The following is a 26,461-nucleotide window of genomic DNA, read 5'->3' as shown; positions in this document are numbered from 1 at the left end:
GGCCGCCCTTCAGACCCACGCTCCTTATCCCTGGCAAATCCCATTTTCTGCTCTATTTTAGCCAGTTAGTGAAATTGTTTATCAGGTGGTGATTGGCAGAAAGTTACAAGACGCGAGTTAATTACAGAGGAGCCTGAGGATTGTCCCATATCCCTTTGTGCACGCCGTGGTATCTTTCAGATTTCTGAAGATCCTGAGGATTTCTGAACGCTCTATGAACACTACCTCGTTATTCCTTTTTTTGCACTATTTATTTTTGTAATTTGTGGTAACGTTTTGTCTGCACTGAACTGCTGCCGCGAAACAACAAATTTCACGACATATAAATCAGTGATAATAATTCTGATTCTAAGCTGGTCATATGTCTATAGTATTAGAATTTAAGCAAAATCATTTTTAATCATGTTTTATAACAGTTCATGCTTTGTTACAATTTAATTTGATTACCTCAAATGTATCCTCTTAAAAGTTTAATTTGAAAGAAAAACATATCACAATAGATGCACGATCCAAGATGATGTTTACTTTTAATAATTGCTACAGTATAACAAACACAGCTAGTTATTGAATATCATTTTTAACACAGGTGCCAACAGCAACTAAAAAAAAGAAAAACTGGGGAACCATTCCACAGTGAGAAAAAGTAGAAGGATTTTCAAAAGCTTTTGAATTAATAACTCAATGTCCAAAACTGCCTACAAATTATTGTATTTAACATATCCATAGGAATCACCACAAAATATATTTTAAAGAATGACTGGATAGTGATGATTACATGTTAATTCCATCTTGTTGATGGGGGATTCATCTAATAAAGTACAAAATATTATACAGATCTATTATTAAGTGAAGTAAATAAATCATTAACTAAATAAAGGATGCAGTGCTATTGTTGTTTGTGTCAATTGAACAGGTACTGTTTCAGACTGGCAACAATTTATAATCATGAGTGATTAGAAAAAATAAGATCTTAACATCTGGCAGGGTAGCTTGTACAATGATGACTAAACAAAACCTAAGTAATTACAGTAAAGTGCTTTGGGAAATCAAATACTCTTGAAAACTGCTCAATAAATGCATGCATATCATTTCTTTCAAAACAAAAAATGACTTTATTTAATATTCTGGTGCTTAATTTTCCTGATGGTTCAGGAGTGGTTATACAGGTCCCAGTTGTGGTAAAAGGAAGAATCATAGTTTAATTCCCAGTTGATGCTGAATTATTTGCTCTGAACTAGAGTGAATTATATCCATAATTGTTATATTCATAATTCTTATATCCAAGCCCTCAGGCTAGTTCAGAACAAATAATGGAATAGAAATCCACCAGTAATACACTCATGAGTTTGTGGCCAGATTCTGCTCTAACTCCATCTACAAGTTTGCAGATGATTCCACTGTAGTGGGCTGGATCTCAAATAACAATAAGTACAGGAAGGAGATAGAGAGCTTAGTGACATAGTGACATGGTGTCATGACAACAACCTGTCCCTCGATGTCTGCAAAACAAAAGAGATGGTCACTGACTTCAGGAAAGGGGGTAGTGCACATGCTCCTGTAATGGTGCTGAGGTTGAGAGGGTTGAGAACTTCAAGTTCCAAGGAGTGAACATCACCAAAAGCCTGTCCTGGTCCAACCACATTGACGCCACAGCCAAGAAAGCTCACCAGCGCCTCTACTTCCTCAGGAGGCTAAAGAAATTTAGCATGTACCCCTTGACACTCACCAACTTTTACTGATGCACCATAGAAAGCGTCCTATCTGGATGCATCATGGATTGGTATGGGAACTGCTCTGCCCAGGACTGCAAGAAAGTGCAGAGAGTTGTGGACACAGCCCAGCGCATCACACAAACCAGTTTCCACTCCATGGACTCTGTCGATACTTCTCTTTGCCTCAGTAAAGCAGCCAGCATAATCAAAGACCCCACCCACGCTGACATTCTCTCTTCTCCCATCGGGCAGAAGATACAAAAGACTAAAAGCATGTACTACCAGGCTCAAGGACAGCTTCTATCCTGCTGTTATGCGACTATTGAACAGTTCCCTAGTATGATAAAATGGACTCTTGACCTCACAGTCTACCTCATTATGAGCTTGCACCTTATTGTCTGCCTGCACTGCACTTACTCTGTAGCTTTACTCTGCATTGTTTTACCCCAATGCAGTGTGTTATGAATTGATCTGTATGAATGGTATGCAAGACAGGTTTTTCACTGTATCTTTGTACAAGTGACAATAGTAAACCAATTCCAATGATTCACCTAATCACTATCCTGTTGAAAATGCAAGTATTGACATCAGAAAGAGATGGAATTGGGTTTATCTCTTATATGCTTCATGGTTAAGGGAGGAAATTCATCCACAGTTGCACCTACTAAACGTGCAATATGGTTCCATCCACAGTTTGTATTCTGCCTCAAAATTTGTTAACATGCAGTTGAAGGAAATTTCCACAGAAGCCTGATTAGATAATTAATATTCTATTACCATTACAAAATGTTTTGTGCTGCATGTTTCCAGTCATTTATTTAGTTGTTGCCAGAGCATATTTTGGCTATAGTTAAGGAGTAAAGCAGACTTTTCTTACTGCTACAAATTCAATGAGAAAACTATTCAACCTTACATTGAGATTATGACTTTTTGTTTTAATTGCTTTGGATACAATGATATTTTATACATCGTAACAGAGCGCAGAGAACCAGATATTCAACAATATTTCATACATAAGTGGCTCAGCAAAGTCTTTCTGTAACTTACAATCAGATCTTTCAAGTATTGAAAGGGTCAATACAATTATGAAGCACACAACCATAATAAAAATGTGGATGCATTTTTCCCCAGAGTGGAGTACAGATCATGCTTGGGCACAATCAACAATATTGAAAAAAAAATATTGTTGTCAGACTTTGTTTTGCTCAATTTTAAACTCAAACTCATTTACATAAAACAAAATTCAAGAGTTTCTGTAAACCAGTGCAAACAGACGTTGTTTTACAAGTTGCCCTTCCTTCCTTTAAAACATTCTTGATCTTTAATTGTGATAACCTGGTGCAGTTTTGTTAATAAAGCAGATCTAATCATAAAAAAAACTTTTAATATATATACACAATCAACATGTGAATACACAGATTTTAAATACAGGTCCTCCCCAGGTTACGAATGCCTGACTTACAGCCTGTACATACAAAGAAGCCTTTGGGAAACCAGTGGGGTGGATTTGCCAGCTGCTGTGGGGTTACAGGCATCTTTTACCAGAAGAATTGGGTATTTTTGCATACCTTCTCCACCCCAAGCCAAACTGAGTTAGGAGCGATGAGCAGACTCACTCACCGAGTAAGTGAGGCTAGCTGACAGCCACTCTTCTCGTGCCTGCTCACTCTCCTGTCACAGCTGTATCCAATCATTTCTGATTTACAAACATCAGGTTATGAACAGTTCTCCGGAACAGAACCCTGTCATAACCTGGGGACATCCTGTAAGTGAAAAGAATTTGCACTTCTAAATAAATTTTACAGCCTCGGGTTATTTCAAAGTTCTTCAAAGCCAATAAAGTACTTTTACACTGGTTTAAGAATCACAGCAGCTAGTGTGCGTACAGCAAAGTACAACAAACAGCATGTGACAGTGACCAGATCATCTGTTTTTATAATATTGACTGAGGGATCAATAATGAAGACAACTGGGCAACTTCTTTTCTCTTCATCAAATTGGTGATATGAGACCTTTAGGTCCAGCAGAGGAGGGGACAGGACCCAAGCTTAAAATTTGATCTAAAAGACAGCACCTCCAGTGGTGAAGAACTCCCTCAATGCCGTAGTGAAAGCTACAAAAATATTTGTAATGTCTAACAGTCAATTTAAACATAGAACAATACGGGCCCTTCGGCCCATGAGGTTGTGCCGACCTGTATAAACACCTACTCTCTGATCTATATAACCCTTCCCTCCTACACAGCCCATAACCCTCCATCTTACTTTCTTCCATGTGCCTTTTAAAGAGTCTTTTAAATGTCCCTATTGTATCAGCCTCTACCACCACCCCCGGCAGTGCGCTCCAGGCACTCACCACTCTCTGTAAAAGACCTACCTCTGACATCTCCCCTAAACTTTCCCCATCTGACCTTAAACTGATGTCCTCTGGTACTGGTCATTGCCGCCCTGGGGAAAAGGTGGTGGCTGCCCGCTCTATCTTATACACGTCTATCGTCACCTCTCATCCTGCGTCACTCCAAAGAGAAAAGCCCCAATTCGCTCAACCTTTCCTCATAAAACATGTTCTCTAATCCAGGCAGAATCCTGGTAAATCTCCTCTGCACTCTCTAAAGTTTCCATTCTTCTTATAATGAGATGACCAGAATTGAAAACAATAAACAATTTCTTAATAAACTAAATATCTGAAATGCCTGAAAGCACATACCATCAGGATCAAGGACAGCTTCTATCTTGCTGCTATAAGACTATTGAATGGACCTCTTGTATGATAAGATGGACTCAACCTCACAATCTACCTCGTCATGGCCTTGAACCTTACTGTCTGCCTGTAATGTGCTCTGTAACTGTAACACTATATTCTGCATTCTGTTATTGCTTTTCCTTTGTACTACCTTGGTGTACTGATGTGATGAGATGATCTGTATTGATGGCATGTAAAACAAAGTTTTTCATTGTACCTCGGTACATGTGACAATAATAAACCAATTTTTCCCAAAGATAGAATTTGTTTTCTTGCACCAAAATTAGTTTAATTTTAAAAAGACATCTGTTAGCAAACAAATGGATGGGCATGCAACCTGCCAATGAATTTGTTATGGAGCTGTGGGTGATTTTGGAGGCAGAACCAGCTACTACTGAATCTGAACCAAACATAATTTTTGTTTGAAATTCAATCCTAAAGTTTACGCAAATGTTGTACAAACGGCACTGGATAGTAAAAGTGCAACTCAATGGGGGCTTTGGTGTCTGGTTGAAAATTAGCAAGGTATTCTGGGCTTAAGATGCAGGCCACCACAAATGGAAGATGAACTCAGTCATTGAGAGATACAGCAGGGAAACAGAGCCTTTACCTCACAGAATTGGCACTGATAATCAACCGCCCACTATTTGCAGAACTTATCAAAATGATTTATCCCCAATTTCAGTATAAATCCATTGTATGAAGTTGAAAAGATTTCATTTGGTTGCACTTTAACTATATCACTTTCATCTTTTTCCAACTTGAATCTTAAGATTAGTATTTAATTTAACAGATTGATCATAGATTCAGCGGGAACTGAACATAAGTCACTCAAGGTTTTGTTTAGGATTGTGGCTGGCAGACAGAGGAGACTTTCAGCTAAAGAGGGCACACTTCTAACCCAACATGCCATATATTCCTTTTGGGGATCATTCTCACATTTCAATATTTTAAAGTCTAGAACACAACTAGATAAATGTATGCAGATAAAAGTTAATTCTGTATGTTGCTGAAGTAGATGACCACAGTAATCAAACATCACAAGTATCAGAATGATGGAGATGAACTTGAGCTCCACGATGATACCACAAGCCTGGTTAATGGGGATTCACTGATCATCTCCATTGCTGCTCCATTTGAACTTGTCACAGTAACTAGGGATGAAGGAGTTGTCGGCAAGCTCAAGTTTCCTCGAATAAATGGACTTTGAGGGTTTCCAGCAGCTGAGCTCAGTTGGTTAGTTGGACTAGCTGAACGATTGCCCACAGTCCAGTGGCATGTATACTGGCTGAAAATAATAATACAAAGATAATTATTGTAAAATACTCTAGAGACTACCAGATCTCATGTATTGGGTGTAATTTGTTCAAAGATTTCAAAACAACCAAGTATTTTAACTATTTTCTAGATTAATTGTAGACAAATATATCACATGATTAGGATCATTATCAGATAATTTCTAGCTGCAGTTTTCTTCAATGTGGAATTCGTTTCTTAAATGTGAAATGTTTCCAGTTATCTGGTGAGAAAAGTGCACTCAGGTGAGAGTTGCAGGAAAGACTGGACCACCTGAAGGATTATCAATGCCCTACTTTAATTAATTGATTCATGTTGGATTCTGCTGCCAATTAGTCCTCAACCCTAGCTGTATACAAGCAGGAGTCAGTTTGCGGTGGTCTTCCCAAAGGGTGCAACTTGTGTGCACGCGCAAAGAAATGACAGGTTAATTACACCCAGCTTTCTGAGGAGAGGCAGGGAGAAAAATTGGTTGACAGGAGAATGCATCACAGCAGATTAATAATTATAATATTTCAGACAGACAGCAATAGTGAGAATAAGAACTATTTTTGATTCATCACAATTCAGCTCATTTGATTGTGAATATGTCAACTCAACTTTTTATAACTTAATTGCAGTCAATTGTGAATTATGCACATTAAAGCAAAAGATAGAAAGGTGGAGATAGAAGAGTTCCCCTCTTCTTCAGCTGCAGTAAATTGTATATATCACAATAACACATTGTACTACAAACACAGGCAAAATGGATTTTAGTAAAAATGTTAGCCGATTTGATAAAGTGATTTATTTCACAAAATTATGAAGTCATCATAGCCAAGAATTTGCAGTAATAATAATGGCAAATCTATCACAGATAATAAATCATTCAGCAAGTTTGTCTGACAATACGATTAAACATAGAAATCAGGAAGTTGCTTTCCAAGTTTCTCTGCTCCTCCAGAATTTTTCTTTTTAAATTACCATCTCCACCTAGAAATTTGCCACTAAGGATATGAAAGAAATATTGCATTTAACAGATGAACGTTACAGAAAAATTTGCGATTTGATAATTCAAGTGTAAATTATGTTCAAAAGGCGTGATAAAGCTTTTATTCTGCAAACAAACTTGCACACTGAATTAATTTTTACTCATTTGGTATCTCATTCTTTTAGATTTTAAATATCGTTGGAGGAGACATGCTGCTTATATGATGTTATGTGCCTGTGATGCTGCTGCAAGCAAGTTTTTCATTGCACCTGTGCATAAGGTACTTGTGCATATGAAAATAAACTAGCCTTTTGAAATATTAATTAAATCAATTTTATTTTTACTTTCTTTATTTCTTCTCTGCCTCATCCCATTTTTTATTTGTCTTTATTTTCCTTTTCTCATTTATTCAGCTTTTCTTGCTATCTGGGCATTGTTGGCAGGACAAACATTTATTGCCCACCCTGAATTGCCCCTGAAGCTGGCCTTGAATTGCAATTTTGAATCATTGCAGAAAGTACTCTCAGTGTTGTTGGGGAAGATGTTGCAGGGTTTAGACTCAGCGATGAAGGAACAGTGATATAGTTTCAAGTCAGGATGCTATTCAGCTCAGAGGGAAAGATACAGACACCAGTGTTCCCATGCACCCAAAGCCCTTGTCTTACTTGCTGGTAGAAGTAAGTGGTTTGAAAGGTGCTGTCAGACTAATCCAGGTGAGAAATTGCAGTGCATTTTTCGAGATGGTACACACTGCAGACATTGAGCACTAGTGTAGGAATAGATAATTAGGGTTTAATGGGGCACCAATCAAAATGGGCTACTTTGTCCTGGATGGTGTCGAGCTTCTCTTAGAATTGTACTCATTCAGTCAAGTGATTCTAAAACAATCCTGACATGCAGCTTTCAGATAGTGGAAAGGTTTTGGGTCACTCACCACAGGATACTGAACCTGTGACCTGTTCTTGTAGCTACAAGTATGTGTGGCTGGTCAAGTTGCACTTCTGGTCAATGATTTCCCAAGCACATTGATGATGAGAGACTCAGCAACTGAAGTGCCATTGAAATGTCAAAGATAGGTAGTTAGATTCTCTCTTGTAGGAAACCATCACTGCCCAGCCATTCTGGCAGGCAATGACCATCTCCAAGTGGGGAACTGCAAATGAAATTGAACACTGCAAAATCAGCAAGTATTCCCACTGCTGACCTATTGGCAACAGGCAGGTCATTGATAAAGCAGCTGATTGTTGGGCCTAGGATTCTGCCTTAAGGAACTCCTGCAGTGATGTTCTGGGGCTACAATAATTGATTTCCAACAACATAGTTATTTTTCTTTGTGCAATGTATGACTCCAGCCAATTGAGTGTTTTCCTTTTGATGCCTATTAAGTTGATCCCACACTTGGTCAAATGTTTTATAAAGGTTTTATAAAAGAGGTGGCAAAGTATTTTGGTCAGTGTTTGAACCAAAGCTGTGATAAATTCTGGAGTCGGGTGGTCCTGGCAGAATCCAAAGTGGGCATGGGTGAGCACGTTAGCAGTGAGTAGGTGCTGCTTGGTGGAGCTGTGGGTAACAACTTCCATTGCTTGGCCAATGAATGAGACTAGACTGAGTGGTAACTGGCTGCACTGGGTATTTTGTGCAGAGGACAACTTTGCACATTATCGGATGGATACCAGTGTTACAGGTGTACTGGAACAACTTGGCTAGTGGATCAGCTAGTTTTAGAATGAGGATCTTCAGTACTACAGATAGCACAGTGGCAAAGCAGTTAGCACTGCTGTCACTCAGCACCAGCAACCCAGTTTCTATCCTGACCTCAAAATCCATCTGAGTAGAGCTTGCATGTTATTCCTGTGACTGTGTGGGTTTCGTCCAGCTGCTCTAGTTCCCTCCTAAATCCAGAAGTCACGCTGGTAAGTTAATTGACTACAGTAATCTAGGTGTGTGGCAGGAGAACTGGGAGATGTTGATGGACAGGTTACAAGGAATAAAGGTGGGAGAATGGAATCAAAAGGCATGAGCTTAGAGACAGCATAGACTTCTAACTGATTGGCAGGATAGTGAAACTCATGTCAGCTTCTTCTCCCAAGTTAGCATCAAGGCTCCACTCATCTTTAACCAGCTCTATGGAAAGACCACATTATCTGCATGCCTGGCACCAGATTCCTGAAACAAGCACTCTACTCACAGCAAGAAGTGTCCACAAGGTCAGAGAAAACACTTAGGGTGTTCTCAAAAGTCTCATTTAAAAAGTGTAGCATTCTCATTGACTCTTGAAAATCTTTGGCCCAAGAATGCTCAAAAATGGTGGAGAAGCTTAAGGAAAGGCACCAAACATGTCAAATCTCTCCAGGTGCACAGAAGGCAAAACACAAGTCAGCTGAAGGAGCTCACCAAACTACCTACCCACTGTCAAACCCCACCTACTCCTCTTGCAGCAGTCTGCAGAATCACCCAACAACTCAAAACTAGAGTGGGAGCAGGTCATCTTGAAGAACTGACTTAGCAGGAGAATTAAGCAGTCGAACAAACATTTTTTTTTAAAAAACGGGCTGTTCAGAAAATAGATTGACATTAGGGATTGTGGGGGCCAGAAGCCAGTTTTGGATCAGTTGAATTTCCACAATGGAGAAACATCCATTCATAAAACTTAAAATCATAAGCAGCCTTTAGATTTCCAACCTGTATTCCTCACCTGGAATTCGATCCAGTTCCAGATGCATGAGTCAGTGGTAACATGTTGGCATGTGGGGGTGGTGGCAAGGTTGACCAGTTGTCATGCCCTGGTATAGCCTGAAGGCTGTTACTAGTGTTTTCTGCAAAGGGCACTTGTTAAAAATATAATATTGATCAATAAACAAAACTATTTTTACATTATAAAGAAGTAGGGAAAAAATGCAAATCCTCACTATCTGGGTTAATCATTCTCTGGGATAAGTGCCAGGATAAACTTTAGAGAAAATCCTGCTCCTTTCACTTAAATAGTCAATAAAGCTGGAATCTGTAGTCTGCTTTTACAAACCTCCACCTGCTGAAACAAATACCTTCTGAAATACAATTACAATTGGCTACCAAACTATGACTAAATCATTTTGATTTCTCTGGTTTGTATTCTGCATTCTGAAACCTCCAATTAAAGTCATTTTCTGTTCACACAGGTCATTCATAGAGATTCCATCAACAAATTAGTCACAGTCAGAGTTATGCAGCATGGAAACAGGCCCTTCAGCCTAACTCATCTATACTGACCAAGGTGCTTACCTGAGCTGGTCCCATTTGCCTGCATTTGGCCCATATCCCTCTAACTCTCTCCCATCCATGTACCTGTCTAAATGTCTTTTAAACATTGCAGTTGTACCCACCCCTGCTGACAGCTTGTTCCATATACCCACCACCTCCTGTGTGAAAAATTTGCTCCTCAGGTCCCCTTTAAATCTTTCCCCTCTCACCTCAAATCTATGCCCTCTAGTTTTAGACTCCCCTACCCTGGGAAAAGACAGTGACCATTCAGCTTACCGATGCCCCTCATAATTTTATAAACCTTTACAAGGGGTACAAGGTCTCTGCTCAGCCCCCTTTGCTCCAGGGAAAACAATCCCAGCCTATCCAGTCTCTCCTTATAACTCAACCCCTCCAATTCTAGCAACCTGCTTGTGAATCTTTTCTGCACCCTCTACTTAATCACATCCTTCCTATAGCATAAAAAATTGTCACTCTTTGTGCTGACTTGGAACTGCTTCTCCTCAACTCCCCCTTTTCAAAACTTCTATAGCAGGAGTCCTCTCAGCCTTATTCTGGTATTAAGAACAGGAAATGCTGGAAACACCCAGCAGGTCTGGGAGATGTATGGAGGGAGAAAGAGTTAACCTTTCAGGTAGATGACTTTGTATCATTTCAGATAGGTCACCGACTTGAAACTTTAACTTTGTTTCTTTCTCCACAGAGGCTCTCTGAACCTGCAGAGTCTTTCCAGAATTTTTTTTTCAGATTTCCAGCACGATTTTTTTTTTGTTTTGGCAGCACCTTACTTTGACTTTGCGTTGAAATATTTAGTCCAAAGTTCTCATTTGCAGTTGGAAACATTGGATTCTCAAACCACCTAATCCATTACAGACCAGTCAAAGACCTATGAAACTGCGCATTTGAATGAATTTTAACAAAAATACCCATCCACAGAGACTCCAGGCCTGTGCAGTGGACTTATTGATAAATTTGTTAAACTATTTCCCTAACATTATAAACACCCCACTTTGTCTTAGATAATTGTTTACCATTGTTTGGCAAATGCTTTTCTGATTCAGCTAACTTGCAACAACTAAGATGCAGAGACAATGTAGATTAATAATGTTCTTAACGATGAGAATACATGTCCCATATTTAACATGGTACTAGGTTTTACTTGTAACATATTTCAAATCCATTCTGTGATACAAGTAACAAGTGCATTAACACGAAATTCTTTGCTATTTTAAAAGGATCAATAAACTTCACAAAATTACACAAATTCAAAGTTAACGGATATATACTAATTCAAAACCTTCATCTTATCCTTTATGATATTCATGTTACAGTAGCTGAGATCATTAAAGTTTTAACAAGGTTAAGTCAGTCTTGGATGTTAGATTTTATTAACAGTGTTTTGAAATACTAAACTAAATTATTAAATACTCACCTTAATATACAAATTAGGATCTTAATTAACAAACCTGAGCTTACCTGTTGGGTAATTTCTATGTACGTAGGATGTTGGATATGGTGTGGCAAGGTGGCTGCGCCGTGGACTGTACCGTTCACAGTTATGGAATGAATGGGCACCACTAGGAAGTGGTAAACCAGCATGGTACTGGTAACTTGGATTTGCTGGGGTACAAATAGTCTCACCATTAGGTATCAACCAGCTGCTTACTGGAGAGAATAAAATCAGTAATAATTCAAAGTTATAATAATAACTCTAAGTCTCTCAATAAATTCTGGTAGTGTCAAATGTCTCACCTATATCGAATTTCAAATATCTGGGCCATGATAAATTTTATTAACTCCAATTGATCAGCTTTGGCATTTTCTTAATAACATATTAACTGGAATATTTAATTTTTAGGTTAAGATTAAGTTTGTTGATTTCAGAATCTGAAAGTAATGGAAAACAAACCCTAATCTGGGGATACAATGATTTTTGATTCAATTTTTGCCAATTTATAATTTTTCTAATCTAAGTAGATGCCAATATCAGTGGCAAGATGCCGAGTTAGAGATACAAACACAATGTAGTAATGGTTTAAAGAAATATTACTTTTAAAGATTTAGGGGTTGATAAACTTTTGAGATACAAGTCATTTTATCTAATCAATTATACAAAAGTACAAATTAGAAGCATGAGAAGGTCACACAGCAATAGGAAACCAGGGCAACAGTAGACAACTCAGCCCCTTAAACCTGCTCTGCCATTTAGAAGATCATGGTCGATCAGATTGTAACCACGTCTCTGCATACACACCTACCTCTGGTATCCTTTTACCCAGTTTATCCTGAACCTGCCTGCCTCTGCCTTATAAATATCCAAAAGACTCAGCTTCCACCAGCCGTTAAGAAAAAGAGTTTGAAAGACTCATAACCCTTAGAGAAAAAAGAACATCTCATTTGTCTTAAATGGGTGACCCTTTAGTTTTAAATGGCGACCAAGTTCTAAATTCACTTCCTAGAGGAAACATGCTCTCCACATCCACACTAGTAAGATCATTCAGGATCTTACATTTCAATCAAGTCCCCTGTCACTCCAAGCTCCAGTCAATACAAGCCTCATCAACCTGAAACATTAATTCTCTTCATCCACAAATACTGCCAACCTGCTGCATGTTAAGCATTTTCTGTTTTTACTCCCTACTTTTGTATTGCCCTAGCAATAATTAGAACTAATCAAGTCATACAGAGTCATAGTCAACCGGAATACAAATTCTATTAAACTCTTTATAGCTACGTCAGAACCTTAAATTGAATATAGGGAGAAATGGACTGTGGGAAAGCATTCAGCAACCACAAACCAAAGGGAAGTTCAGCGTAATTTTGAACAGCCTGTTGACAATTTTTCTCGTCTGTCATCATATCCTCATTTTCTGGATTCTGTCATTCTTAAAACATGGGGGCATTTCTACATCACTTTCTTCAACAATCCTACAATATTATTCCCATGCATCTTTGAAGTTTTAAAAGCTCGAAGTTATTACTTCACAATATTAATATGCTGATCATTGTGCAATCATCAACAAATATCCCTACTTCTTACAATTGAAGGAAAGCCATTGATGAAGCAGCTGATGGTTGAACCCAAGACACTACCCTGAGGAACTCCTGCAGAGATGTCCTGGGGTTGAGACGATTGACCTCCAACTACCACAACCATCTCCCTTTGTGCTAGGTATAGTTCCAACCAGATGGTTTAGCCAGGGATCCAAGGCCATACTCAATCAAATGCTCCCTTGATTTTAAGGGCAGTTACTCTCACTTCACCTCTGGAGTTCAGCTTTATTGTCCATGTTAAGCTTCTTGGTGTAGTTCAACTATAATGACAATTAAAATTTGAAAACCTAGACACAGCATCTATATTCCTATGGGAAAATGAGGAAAGTATTCAACTCAAAGAAGGAGAAAAACGCTGCAACAGTTTCTTGTTGGAAGTAAGAATAACCATTTAAACAGCTCGTATTTTAAATGGTTGGGATCCCAAGGTACTCCCAGGCTAAAAATTAGCAATAGAATATTTTCCTTAGCAATCAAAAAAAATGTATAGTGGAATCATTAACACTCCAAATGCAAGTGATGTCCACCTCCACAAAAGTCTAGTCAGTTTTTATTCAATAAACAGGAAATATTTGCTTGCTGACTGATCTCAGGTCCTCCCATTCTTCATCCTCCATAACCAAAAATCCATCATCCCATGTAACCACACTAAGTTAGTGACTTACTGTGAGAGTAGCTCAAGTGGTGATTTCCAGGAAGGTCATCTGAACTCTCCTTATAACTGGTTCTGTAAGAGCACATTATGCAAGGAGGAGGAATTGAGCAATTAAATCATAGTTATTATAAATATAAACACCATTTTTTCTCCCCATGTGCAAGACAGTGACACATGCTCTATTAATGATCCTTCTTAGCTAATGGAAGCTTCCCAAATTTATATTAAGTTTTTTTGGTATCAGTTATAATGTTTCCTTTTACTTACTCCTAGGTGGCTTTATTATTTAATTCTCAGCACACTGGATTTCTTATGCTGCTACACTTAAAGTTGGTTCTCATTATCCTACAGATTTTTGAGCAGAACTGCAATTGTATTTACAGCAAAGCTCTCAGGATGGGTATTCCTCTAGGCTTCCTTCTGGCAGATAACATTGTGAAGTTCTTGATTGTTTAAACAAAAAGGAAATGTTTTGCAAACTTGTACCATGTCCAGGCCAAGCTAGTAATGGAATCTCTCTAAAAGTAGCTAAAAACAGACCACCAGGATGAAGTGACAGTTCCACCATCCACGGGTTATCCAAAGACAAACCACCAGGCAAGGCCAACATCACATTATGCCCCAACTTCCATGCAGGTTCAATCCTGACACGAGGAGAGATTGAAAGCAAAGTAAACCAAGTCATCAAGATGATCATCAGCATGAGAGCAGGGAGAATTAGAGGCACTGGCTTGCAGTCAAAGATGAGCAAGATAAATTCCTGAAGGGGCAAGGTTGGCAGGTACTGTTGTACTTTATACAAATGCAGGTAATAACATTATAGATTACACCATGACATTAAAAGATAGAAATGTATGCAAAGATTTCCGTACCTACCTTGGCACTTCTTTGGATGCTAATGGGTGTCAATGGATGTCTTCTCTTTTACCTGCACTTGGATTTGCATTTTTTATTTCTTTAATTCAGGCCCTCAGACCCTGCACTTGAAGGGCTAAATCAACTGTAACTCTGTCATTTCTTGACTTGCATGCAATGTGCATGAAATGCAACTCATTTCAAAATTGCAATGAAGAAATGAAGAAGCAACTTAATCAAAAAGCAAAGTAACTTCATGTTCTGCTGCAAGCCACTGCCTTACCTTTCTTTAGAATCCAGGAAGGCTTTTGCAAAGGGATTATTCTTAATCTTCAGAGCTGTTACCTTAAAAATAATTAATGCATAAAACTTAGAACACAGCAGTTATGTAATTAGATAACTGACTAGAAAGCAAGATTTGACTAAATGCTTGTAACTGTAGCCCAAGAGGCAGGCCATTTTCCCTACCAGGTTATGGGAGGGGTGTATTGTGGGCAACAACAACAGCTCCAACTAGAAACATGCAATAAAATAGAAACAAAACAACATTTCTGGCAGATAACATGCTGAAGTTGTTGCTTGCTTTAAAAAAAAACAGAAACATTTGAAAAATTATATACTGTGTCCGGGCCCAGCCAGTAAAGGGATCTCTCTGAAGGTAGCTACCAATGCACCACCGAGGTGGAAGTGATAGTTCCATCACCACTGGGTCATCTTTCTGCCTAGGCTCATGCTCAGAGACAGACCACCAGGCAGGGGCCAACACCACACTACACCCCAAGTCCCAGCGAATCCAATCCAAACATCAGGGGTGACTGGAAAGAATGTAAACCAAGTTACAAGAATAGGGAGAAGTGGGGGCACAGACATTCAGTCACGAAAACCCCAAGTTGACAAGGCTATATTAACAATAATAAAGAAATCCAAATCCTCTTGCCTCTGGTCTGCAGTCATAGCCTTGCTCCACACATGTAATCCCAATTAGCAAATGTTGTAGGGCATTGAAATTTACCATAAACAGTTTAGTTGTGTCACTAGAACCTCCTTCTGGTCAACCCTGTCCCTAATCTCTCAGTTGGCTATACGGGTCCCTTATCAAAATTCATATGGGAAAGCCAAGTTTCCCTTTTATACAAAAAGGAAATCCCAATCTTTACAGAATGGTTGGCCAGCCTGGGCCACAGTGAGAAATAAGATTTATATTTGTACAGACCCCTCCCCTCCTAGTTCACATGTGCTGTCCCCTCCTACCACCAATCCACAGATAAATTCCAGCTTTTCATATTCCCATTCTGTCTACTGAACCATTGGTGTAATTGGGAGGAGAAAGGAACCTCATCATGTTCCCTTAAGGCGACTACAACTTCATTCTTGAATCAGATCCTGTGCCACACGCAACCAGAAATTCCAGTTTATAACTGCCAATTGTCATTGAAGAGCTGTCAAAAGCCTCAGTGATAAGCAAAGGGTAGACAGATATGTGATGCACCAAACACCCTCACCTTCTGATTTCATAAATTAAGGCGAGAAAACCCTCAAGCTGCTCACAATGGGTGCCTGCAAGGGTCAGATCTTGCATCCACACTTCCTTGGTGTAAATATTGCAGATAGTAATTTAGATTCAGATAGTAATCACCTTTTTCCCCAGGGATGAAGTGTCTAATACTAGATGGCATGCATTTCAGGCGAGAGGGGGAAAGTTCAAAGGAGATGTGTGGGGCAAATATTTTTTTTAAAGTAGTGTGATGGGTGCCTGGAATGTGCTGCCAGGGATGGCGGCGAAGGCAGATGCGATAGAGGCATTTAAGAGGCTCTGAGATAGGCACACAAGTATGTAGAGAATGGAAGGATATGGACCATGTGCAGGCAGAAGGGGTTAGTTTAATTAGGGGTAATTAGCTTAGTTTGGCACAAAGTCATTGGCTAAAGGGCCTGTTCCTGTGTTGCACTGTTCTATGTTCTGCATTGATGGATAGAAACATTTTGTACTCACAGGATTTTTAAGTTCTGGCAGACCACCAGATAAACCCATCAGGAAGAAATGGTTTGTCTATTGGGCAGCTGGAAAAGCAGCAACATTCAGAAGGTAAACAATGTAAATACTAGCTGCAGGAGGGGACTGCTGCAACAATATACTTAAACTCAATTAATCCAGCATGCTCAGGTCTTTGGTGGTGATGCTGGATTAGCAGACTATCAGGTTTTGTTTTGCTGCTCTGACACACATTTAATTCACTTTCTCTTTAAATGTTACACAGTAGAATAATGAATTTTTCCAGTGACCCTGCCAAGTTTACAAGGGACCATGGGAAACAGAACCAGGACCCCAGTTAGTGGACAGGGAACACAGGAAACATCACCTGGTGAACCAGATGCCAATTTCCAAATACTCCGATAGAAGACTATCAGAGTTTTACTGCACTCTCTTTCTTGAAGAATTTGAATGTCACAAAGCAGTGGCATTTTAGCCCCCACACCAAGACCCTCGAATCCACATTGATTTGTATCCAAGTTTTATAATCTAGAACTCCTGCCCCAGGAAATAATAATTGCATTCATTTATCCTACTCTTAATGGTTATTGCTGAAATGATATCCATTGTAGACCAAGAAATATTTTGAACATTTGATAAAATCATATATTAAAATACAAAATTTATTAAAATAACTAAGAAAAGCTCAATACAAGTCAACATTGTAACAATGACTGTACTGACCTCTTCATTCTGATATGCAGTCACTGCAATGAACTGGGTTTCAGGGAAAGAGTGATTAGAAATCATCCTGTGAGGGCCCCCTACGCGCACTATGTGAACCTGGGGCTTATATTTATGCAGAGAATTTAGAATTACCTGAAAAAAACATGAAAATGACCTGTAAAATTAAGTGCAAACTGCATGGAGGGAGATCATCAAATAAGTACAATCACAACTAGAATGATCTGTAAATGTTGGTCTTGTTGGTGATGCTCATTTCCCATTCATGAATACTAAGAAAAAGCTGTCCCTCATATTTTTTGCTGTGAATGAAGAATAAATATGCTAATCAGGACTAATATGAAGTGTAGCACACACATATTTGTTGCAATGACCACCAAGGATGACAAATTTCTAAACCCGGTAACTCCCTTCGCTTCTTGGGAGCACCACCGACAGTCCTTTTAGTGCAATTTCTGCTCTTCTTGCATTTGGCTCTAATTACCAAGAAACAGAAAACACAAGTTGTCCAGATTTCCAGTCTTCTTGTTATCAGATGTCTCACTCAGTAACCCTGGTTCAAAAGATAGTAATATCCCAAGGACCATCAATCATTATTTCACCTTGGTTAGGTAATTCAAGCACAATAGTTTGCAAAAACGAAAGATCCTGGCTGCTTTCTGCAATACTGATGCATATTTCAATTATTAATAGGTGAACTCGCATTTATATAACATTTACACCATTAAAATATTCCAGAGTTCTTCACAACTAATTAAGTGCTTGTGAATTGTGGATATGATTCCTCCTTTTCACAACAACAAATTCTTTATCCAAAAACCACAGAAGACTTCTCTTTTATATTCCCCACATTCCATGCTTAAAAACAATAAAAGGTTCCTTCTCCTGACTGCCAAATGTTTCCTTGTGTTGCTGTGAAAATGCAAGACAATGTATGATGCAGTTCAACTGCGATTTTCCTCTTTGCCATGTAGACTCCTGTGACAAAAAGCTATTTGAATCAAGTACTGACAGCTTGAAGATTAGAAGAAAACGTGTGTTGGCACAAAACATAGAAAAAACATAGGGGGGATACAATCAACAAAAATTCTCAACAGTGAATAGATAATTTAAGCTTCAGTAGGTTCAGGCACTCACTGAATGGTCAGAGAAATCCTGCACCTGCAACATTAATAAGGAAATTTCCAACTCTATGCAACAAAAGAACTTACACCTAACAAGGAACAGCTGATGTTACCCAGCAGAATGCTAGCCCATACCAGCTAAATAGATCTTTAGTAAACAAAAATGCATTTATTTTTACTCTACATTTGACAAGATTGGATCAAGCCTTTCTGCTGACAAATGGAGAAAAACTGAAAAGCCTTCCATTCTATTACTGCAAGTTCATTCATGATAATCACAAAAAGTGCCAATTTATTAACAGGAGTCCTAAATGATTTACTTACTTACAAGAAACCTATTGAAATAGGGTATAAAAGAGAAAAGGCACCACGTGATATTTTAAAATATTGGAAGTGTTATAAAAGGCTAATGAAGGATAAAATTACTCTATCGTGGGTGTCAATCATTTTAAAAGCAGCTTTGCAACTTTGTCCCAGAACTAAAAACACCACAGGTTCACTCCCCCCCCCAGTAAATTTGTTTATTCTTCAATGTGGTTTATTGTTTTTTTTGGTGTTCTAAAGGATTCGCAATTAATTTCATAATTACGAAACAACTCCAATTATGTAATTTTGCATAAAGCACTTACTTTTGTTTATGTCAATTTTAGGAAAATTTTGTGCCAAGAAAAACATAAATGACTGAATTCATTACAAATGCTTTTACATGAAATTGTATTCATAGGGAGATCTCTTAATGCTTACCGGGCTGCATCAAGCAAACCCTTTTTTCCTGACTAGAACATGATGTCCATTAAACTCTGAATGTGCCAATTAGTCCTGTTTATTCTTGTTTATATTTGGTTTCCTTTCAAACAATAGCCTATGAGTAGAGTAGGATGAGAGGATTGCTATAATTACATTAATGCACACTTGATATTTCACAATTGCCCTGCTTGTGATTATAAATGAGAGGAGAAGAGAAAGCCTTACCTGTCCAGTGGTGTTGGCTTTATTTGTTAACTTGACTTTACTGAAAGATATTGGTGCTTTCATCCAGTGTGCACCAAAGTTGGGGGACTCTGGGTGGATGTAAACACAGCTTTGTGTCAGAGGTTCCAGTTTACCAGCTGGAATCCATTCACCATTCACATATTTCCAACGATGACTGTCAGCAGCAACAAAATCTAGCAGGAATGAATACATGCCATTTGGATCCAATCCAGATACACTTATTTTCAGAACTGGAAACATCCGTCTGAAACAAGGAAAAAAGGGGGTTGGGAGGAGGGGGAAAAATATCGATCTTTGCTTTTGGGAAGCACATAATGGTAATTGCAGCAAATACCAGGAAGAGTATAATAATCCTTTCAAAAATGCCTGACTACTGTTCAGATACAGAGATTAATTGTTATGTTAGTCCAAGCACACCCTTTGGTAAAGTAGGAAGTAAAAAGGTTTAAACAATATTCAACAATTCAAGGGCAAAAGTAAGTTGAGAGCCAGCTGAAGAGTAGCTGGATTAGCAAAAGAGGTTTTTGAATTGATCTTTCAGGACAGCCCTAATTTTACTAAATCATAGAACAAACCTGTACAGTGAAAAAAAATTAACAGTGTTATTCAATGGCAGTTTGATAACAAATACAAAGAGTGCCTAACCATCAGCAACTTTCAGCAAGTTATCTAAATTCCTAAATTTATTCCAAGCAATGATCATGTGGAATAATTACAAACAATACATTTATCAGCATTATTCCATTGTTACATCACGAGTCAATGACCATTTCGTCTGTCAAAGAACCACATAAAAATTCAGCAGATTCCCCAGACATCAAGTGCTACACAAGGGCAAGGCTTCTCATTAATGGAACCCAGTTAAATTTGGAGACAAAGTGGGAATGGGTAATTACAGAGTCAGGGTACAATAAGACAAGGGTTGTGAGCAAGGAGTGTAGGGGAATTCCAGTACAGTGGCTGCTGGAAACAGTGAGGAAGGAATTTACACAAACTATTTTAGCACATTGCATTCATTGCTCAGAATACCAACTCTTTGCACTGGAGAAACCATAGAGAATGACCATTTGCAAAACACCTCCAATCAATCTGGAAATGTGACCCCTCGCTTCAGCCTCTTACACTGTTCCAAAGAAACCTATTGTGTGTTCAGGGAGCAACATTTCATCTTCTAACTGGGCAAATTGTAGCCACCTGGACTCAATTTCAGATTATCAGCAATTCAAATCTTGCATCTCTTATTTACGATTTCATTTTTTTCTTCTGGTAAATTCATTCTCTCCTGTTTACAACTCCTCCAGGCCTACTTTTGTTATGCACAACTGACTTTACCATTCTCTTTCACATTGCACTGAAATGACATTTGTCATCTAATCTCTCCCTCCTTTCACCCTCCCATAGACATGCACTCCATCCTTCCTTTCTGTTCAACTTGAAACTTGTTTTATCTCAGATTTCCTAGTTCTGATGAAAGATCATCAGCCTGAAAGATTAACCCAGTGTCTTTCTCAACAGGTGTTCCCTGACCAACTTTGTGTCTTACTCCAGGTAAATTGAAATTGGTAATAATGTGGACAGCTGAATAATTTTATATACCATGCAACGAGATCCTGGACAGCCAAGAAGAGCATGACAAGGGAAAATGCACAGAGACAAAGAAAAAAAGTGGAATAAAAAATAATTAGGAAGTCAGGATTCAACCAAAATATTAAGTCACTATTTTGCTTCAGTATCTACAAGGTAATGATGGCCTTGTGATAATTCTGGGAATGGCGTGAATGGTGAGACTGATGTGTGATCTAATGGAGATATTTAGAAAGATTTTGCTAGACTTGACTCAAATGTTTCCTCTTGTGGAAAGATTAAAACTAGGTGCCATCAATATAATTCATGAGAAATCAGAATGGTGGAAAAGTGAAACTCACTGCCACAGGGAGTAATGTAGGTAAATAGTACAGATGCTTGAAGAGGATGCTTGATAAGCATATTAACAAGAAGGAAATAGAGGGTTACGCTGATACAGGTGGGGTAGGGGGGTGAAAATGGAAGGAATCTCAATGGAAACATTGTCACGTGTTGTGGTCCTACAGCTCTCACATAAATTTTGGCATGGGCTACAATGCTTTGTTGTGATAGGCAAAAGGGTTGCATTATAAATGCAGCACCTTGTGCACAAAGGGAGATTTTCAATGGAAAGAGATTTGATGGATGACGAGGATGAAATGCTCTGCAAATACACAGCACCTCCAGCAAGATACCACAGACACTCATGCGGTTGGACTTAATCTTATTTCTGGGAAGGAGTGTCAGCAGTTACAAGTCGCAGTAGGGGAGAGAGCACAAAGACAGTAAGGACTCTTTCATGGAAGTGGCAGAAGTCAGGTCCCAGGGCAGGAAAGCTAGTGGGATAGGAGGTGGAGGCATTGACTGGGCAACACCAGCCACAATACTGCCACAGGTCTCAGTGCACGAACCCAGCTGTCCCTTTGTTCAGTCCCTCCAAGGCTGCATCAATGAGTGAAGTCTGCAGTGCACACTCTGCCACAATACAAAAAAATGGAACCAGAGGCCCACGACTGTCTCTGGGTCCCCGACCTAAATATTTAATAAGATTCCTGTAAATGAAAATTTTAAAAATCTGCAGATGCTGGAAGATTAAAATGAGAACAGAAAATGTTGGAAAGACTCAGTAGTTCCGACCAAGGGTCTCAGACCCGAAAAGTTAATTCTGTTTCTCTTTCCACAGATGCTGTCTGACCTGCAGCATTTTCTGTTTTATTACAGTCAGACACACCAGCCACCTATTTCATGCCTTCCCCGAATTTAAAGCCACTGGCCCCCTCAATTCTCAGCAGCAATTTTCACCAGGGGAAACGGTGTGAACCAAACACCTTCACTCTCAGTGTATTTCCCACATTTTCAGCTGAGCCATTCAGAACAAAATTGCTCCACGGTGCCAATAACATAAGAGATTTTTTATTAAGGAACTGTAGGCTTTGATAGGTAGCTCAGCAAGTGTCTTGGCAGCTATATCACAATTGCATTATGGTCCAGTGTTAATTTCAACACATTCCATCTCATTGAATGTGCACAGAAAAAAAATGCAATCCTGGAATTGCATTAAAATGTTTTCAACTCTCATTTAACACAATCCCAATAATCTAAACAAACTTTCATTCAGACGAGCCCTGGTTTGGCACAGGTTGCGATTTGTTTCTGTAACATACAGATTATATATTGCAACTAGATTTCAGAATTCAATGGATTCAAGGAAGGTTTGACTCTACCGAGGGTCAGGCTACTAACGCTACACTGCAAGATTTACCCGTGTTTTTTTTATATTTCAGATTTCCAGGATCTGCTGTATTTTTTTTTAAATATTTTTTCCCGTGCAAGGAACTGGGTTCCTTTCCAGGTCGGATCCGATCTCTCCCGTGCCCTTAACCAGGTCGTGGTGTCCCCACGAAGGGCATTAAGGTGATCCAGAACTACGCTCACCGCCGGGTTAATGTTTGAGGTCGACCTCAACTGTGGGTCCACGTCAGCCGCGGTCATCTTGCACCCCCGGAACGTGCCCAAAGAACCGCACCCTCTTGTCCCTAGCTCTTTCAGACGCTGGCCGGCAACCGACCAAGTGTTGGGGTGAGCTCGCTTAATGTTTGCCACATTCTATAAATTAATCCCATCGTGCTTTCTACAATGGGTAGAACTGAGAATTCTCTATCCTGACCCAGAGCTTTGAAATACATTGATAATTGAGATGAGAATGATACGATTTTCCCCCAGTTGTACTAATAGTGCGTTATGTACCATGGCCTGCACACCTACATTCAGCGCGACGCGTGGTCTATTTCCTTCATTCAGTCAACTTGGGTGGTTGTTTGAATTTTTCTGACTTATTTTCCCCTGCTCCGAATGGTACTTTCACTCCTTTGATCCTTCCGTCTCTCCGAGTGAAACAACCACAAGATTTCATACCCCACTCCTCCATTTGCTGGATTTGGTTGACTCAAACTTATCAGGCCACACAAAAATTCTGTTCATGACTGCAGGTTCCCTGAAGGAGGTGAAGCAGGAGTAGTCGAGTCTAATTGGCTCTTACCTCCACGTATCTATTGTTGGAGCAACTAAGCGTTTGCCTCCAAAAGAGCAAGATGACTGTTAAACCTATTCTGTAAAGATACATTGTACAGAAGTGGCAAGAGACAGGTGCCCAGACACTCTTACCGATTCGTAGTACTATACGCACTTAAAGTAACATTTTCAACTCTGAAATTCAGTTTCAATGCCAAGTCGGTGCCTTTTATCAGGTCATGACATGTCAATGTTCTGCCTGGATGGAATCCCGGGTTCATTTGAAACACCGACACTTCCAGCTTTACAGAAAATGCCATGTTCCTTCATTTTATTTTAAGGCCTGTAGTGGATACGTTCACATTTTCCAACCTGTTAATTCCACAATATGTCGTTTTAAAAAATTGTGCTGAATATATTCTATGATCAGGTCCCTCAAGGTTACTTTTACCAATTTGATTTGTCCAATCTATAATAGAAGATTGAAGTCACCTACAAGCATTGCCATTTACAATGATCATGAACAAACCTGAATTTGTAGCTATCTAAGTAATTTATAATTGTATTGAATAGCTGTGGTCCCAGATCTTTGCTGGATACCACTAGTCACATGTTGCCATTTTGCGTTTCCGCCTTCCTCGATTCCCTGCAATTCAGCCATTTTCCCATCGGATCAATAATTTGCCTTCAATTTTCCAGCTTCCATTGTAAATACTGATAAAATGATTAAGCCATCGCTCACACTCGCCTCGGGGTTTCTCCAATGGCTGCGCTGGCTTTGGAAGCCCTGCGATTCCAAATGGCCAGGAGGTCTCACTGGAGTGGTCCCGGGGACCCCTCTCCCTTTTGACAGCTCACTGCCATTTAAATATTTCTGATAATTAGACACATTTAAAAATGTTCACATTCAATTTTACTTATTTTTTTAAAATCAAGTTTAAAAGAAAAGACATACTCGTACTTACCGTTTCAATGAAGATTGCCAACTCTACAGGGCCACTCTCCTCACACCGGCCTCTGTGACAGAGCAGGAGATGCGGCCGATCTGACCTCCAGCAAAGCAATTCACCGGCGTGGGAAGTCAGACCCGCACACAGAAGAGGTAGTATGTTTTGGCTCACTACTCATTTATTTCTTTATTACATTGTCACTGGCGTTAATATTTCAGGGGCTCGGTTTGCGTCTGACCATCCTCCTTGATCCCTTGCACCCCGAAAGTTTCTATGTTCCATTTTGTAGCACTTATTATCAGCTCTGTCATTGTTTTACAGTTCTATTACCCCTCGTCATCAGATCCTGCTTGTGCTCCTCCCCCGACCTTCTTATTCTGGCTTCTACCCTCTTCCTTTCCAGTCCTGGTGAAGGGTCTCGACCCGAAACGTCGACTGTTTATTTCCCTCCGTAGATGCTGCCTGACCTGCTGAGTTCCCCCAGCACTTTTTGTGTATTGCTCCAGATTCCAGCATCTGCAGAATCTCTTGTGTCTATGTTTTGCCCTTTTGGGTGCTCTCTTTGTCACTTAGTTTTACGTTTTCCTTCACTTGAGGGAAGGGACATAGCTGAATTCCCCCTTCCCCAATTGTCACGGGGGTATGAACTGGTTAAACAGTACCAATGTTTATTTTTGGAACATCTATTGATTTTCTTTTTTGTCCTTTTACTCATTAGTAGATTTTCCCAGTTTAATATGAAAGTAAAAATCCCTCATTAGAGTTATTTGCTTTTACTTCACATTTGTCTAAATTCTACATTTATCCGAATGACCACTCCGTAGCTACTACACATTTACACAACTCCCACATATTCTTAATTCCTTTTCAGTTTCAAATGTAAATTAAAAGGAATTTGAATGGTCAAATGCAAATTACTTAAAATTAAGAAATGAGGACAAATAATAATCACAGGAAGACCTAGAAATGGAAACAAAGCAAGTAAACTGAAACCATGTTAGATTAAGGAAAGACACTTCTGTAAATATAGGAGAAAAATGAAACCAGTGGAAAATCTCATTATTTCTATAAATTCTCTTGTGTTCATTGATAAACGTAGAACAAATGCGTAATAAGCAGGGTGTCCACTAAAAAATGAAATTTCATCATGGCAAGAGCATTTGAAAGAAAAATACAAATTGAACATTATTTAACTTTACCGCTGCGTGCCATATAGAATATGTACGTTATAGAATACATGCTTAAACTTAATGGAGTTCTTCATAAATATTTGAGCCATGCATGATGGAACTTCGTCAATTGAACTGTTGCTATTAATTATTCACAACAATGTTATTAATAGTCATTTCACCAGCACCATCTGACTGAATTTTTCTTATTCCAGTAATTTAAGACTCATGAATTCTCAGAAATCTATTAATGTATTTAATCATTCTGGACTTAGCTTGTCCCTAAATTGTTTAACTGACCTTCCATTCTTGGTGACAATCATTTCGTTGGTAACTGCTTTGAACTTTTGCCAAAGATTTGCATCTTCCAGGACCACTTTCAATTGCTTTTCGGTGGGATCTCCCTTCTCACTGCCTGCCACCAGGTCACACTCAACGGCGTTGAGCAAACGGGCCACACTGCTCTTCCCCTCAGCGTCATTCATTTCAGTCCGACAAGGTTCTTAGAAGGCCAGTCGAACCTAAAGTGAAACAAAATTAACATGAGCACTGGTCATTGAGCATTCCGATTAAAAGTAAAATTCACCATTGGACGATGTTCAAAAATGATTGTTACACAATTGAGTTCTCTTGTCACATGACTTTCGCCAGAATTGCTATTGGTTTAGTTGCATTAATATCAGGTGTTGCACAAACCGCTGGTCAAAAATGTTCCATTTCATTCTGTTAGATGTTGCCGCTGCCCAGCAATCCGTTAAACGTTGCCAGTGTAGTGAGTTGACTCGCCATCGTTAGTTATTCCCAAACAGGGATTGACAGTCTCTTTAACTAAAAGTCGTTTGTTATTATAAATGTAAAATTGATAGATTATAACTCTAAATTGTAAAATGCCAAACTGCACAGACTTTATA

At 39.1% G+C, this 26,461-nt stretch overlaps 1 protein-coding gene across 1 annotated transcript; it reads right to left on the bottom strand.

Moving 5' to 3' along the window:
- Window positions 1-4,729: 4,729 nt before the first annotated feature.
- Window positions 4,730-26,144, bottom strand: LOC127569601 (T-box transcription factor TBX19-like). Its single transcript, XM_052014388.1, has 8 exons — window positions 25,851-26,144; window positions 19,337-19,601; window positions 17,241-17,375; window positions 14,808-14,869; window positions 13,680-13,741; window positions 11,437-11,625; window positions 9,416-9,548; window positions 4,730-5,742 (listed from the first exon to the last, which is right to left on the bottom strand). The coding sequence occupies exons 1-8, from the start codon at window positions 26,033-26,035 to the stop codon at window positions 5,502-5,504; spliced, it is 1,272 nt and encodes a 423-aa protein (XP_051870348.1). The 5' UTR covers window positions 26,036-26,144; the 3' UTR covers window positions 4,730-5,501.
- Between the last annotated feature and the right edge of the window lie 317 nt (window positions 26,145-26,461).

The sequence above is a fragment of the Pristis pectinata genome, chromosome 4 (assembly GCF_009764475.1).
Source record: "Pristis pectinata isolate sPriPec2 chromosome 4, sPriPec2.1.pri, whole genome shotgun sequence".
NCBI lineage: Eukaryota > Metazoa > Chordata > Chondrichthyes > Rhinopristiformes > Pristidae > Pristis > Pristis pectinata.
The sequence above is the reverse complement of the archived record's forward strand: the minus strand, read 5'-3'. Positions and strand labels throughout refer to the sequence as shown.

Bases quoted from the DNA above. Each gene is read 5' to 3' on its own strand.
- LOC127569601 (XM_052014388.1), bottom strand. From the start codon at position 26,035: ATGAATGACGCTGAGGGGAAGAGCAGTGTGGCCCGTTTGCTCAACGCC. The intron at 13,742-14,807 runs GTAAGGCAGTGG...GTGCTCTTACAG, and splicing joins TTCCTGGATTCTAAAGAAAG to AACCAGTTATAAGGAGAGTT. The intron at 5,743-9,415 runs GTGAGGAATACA...TATTATTTTCAG, and splicing joins GGAACTGGATCGAATTCCAG to CCAGTATACATGCCACTGGA.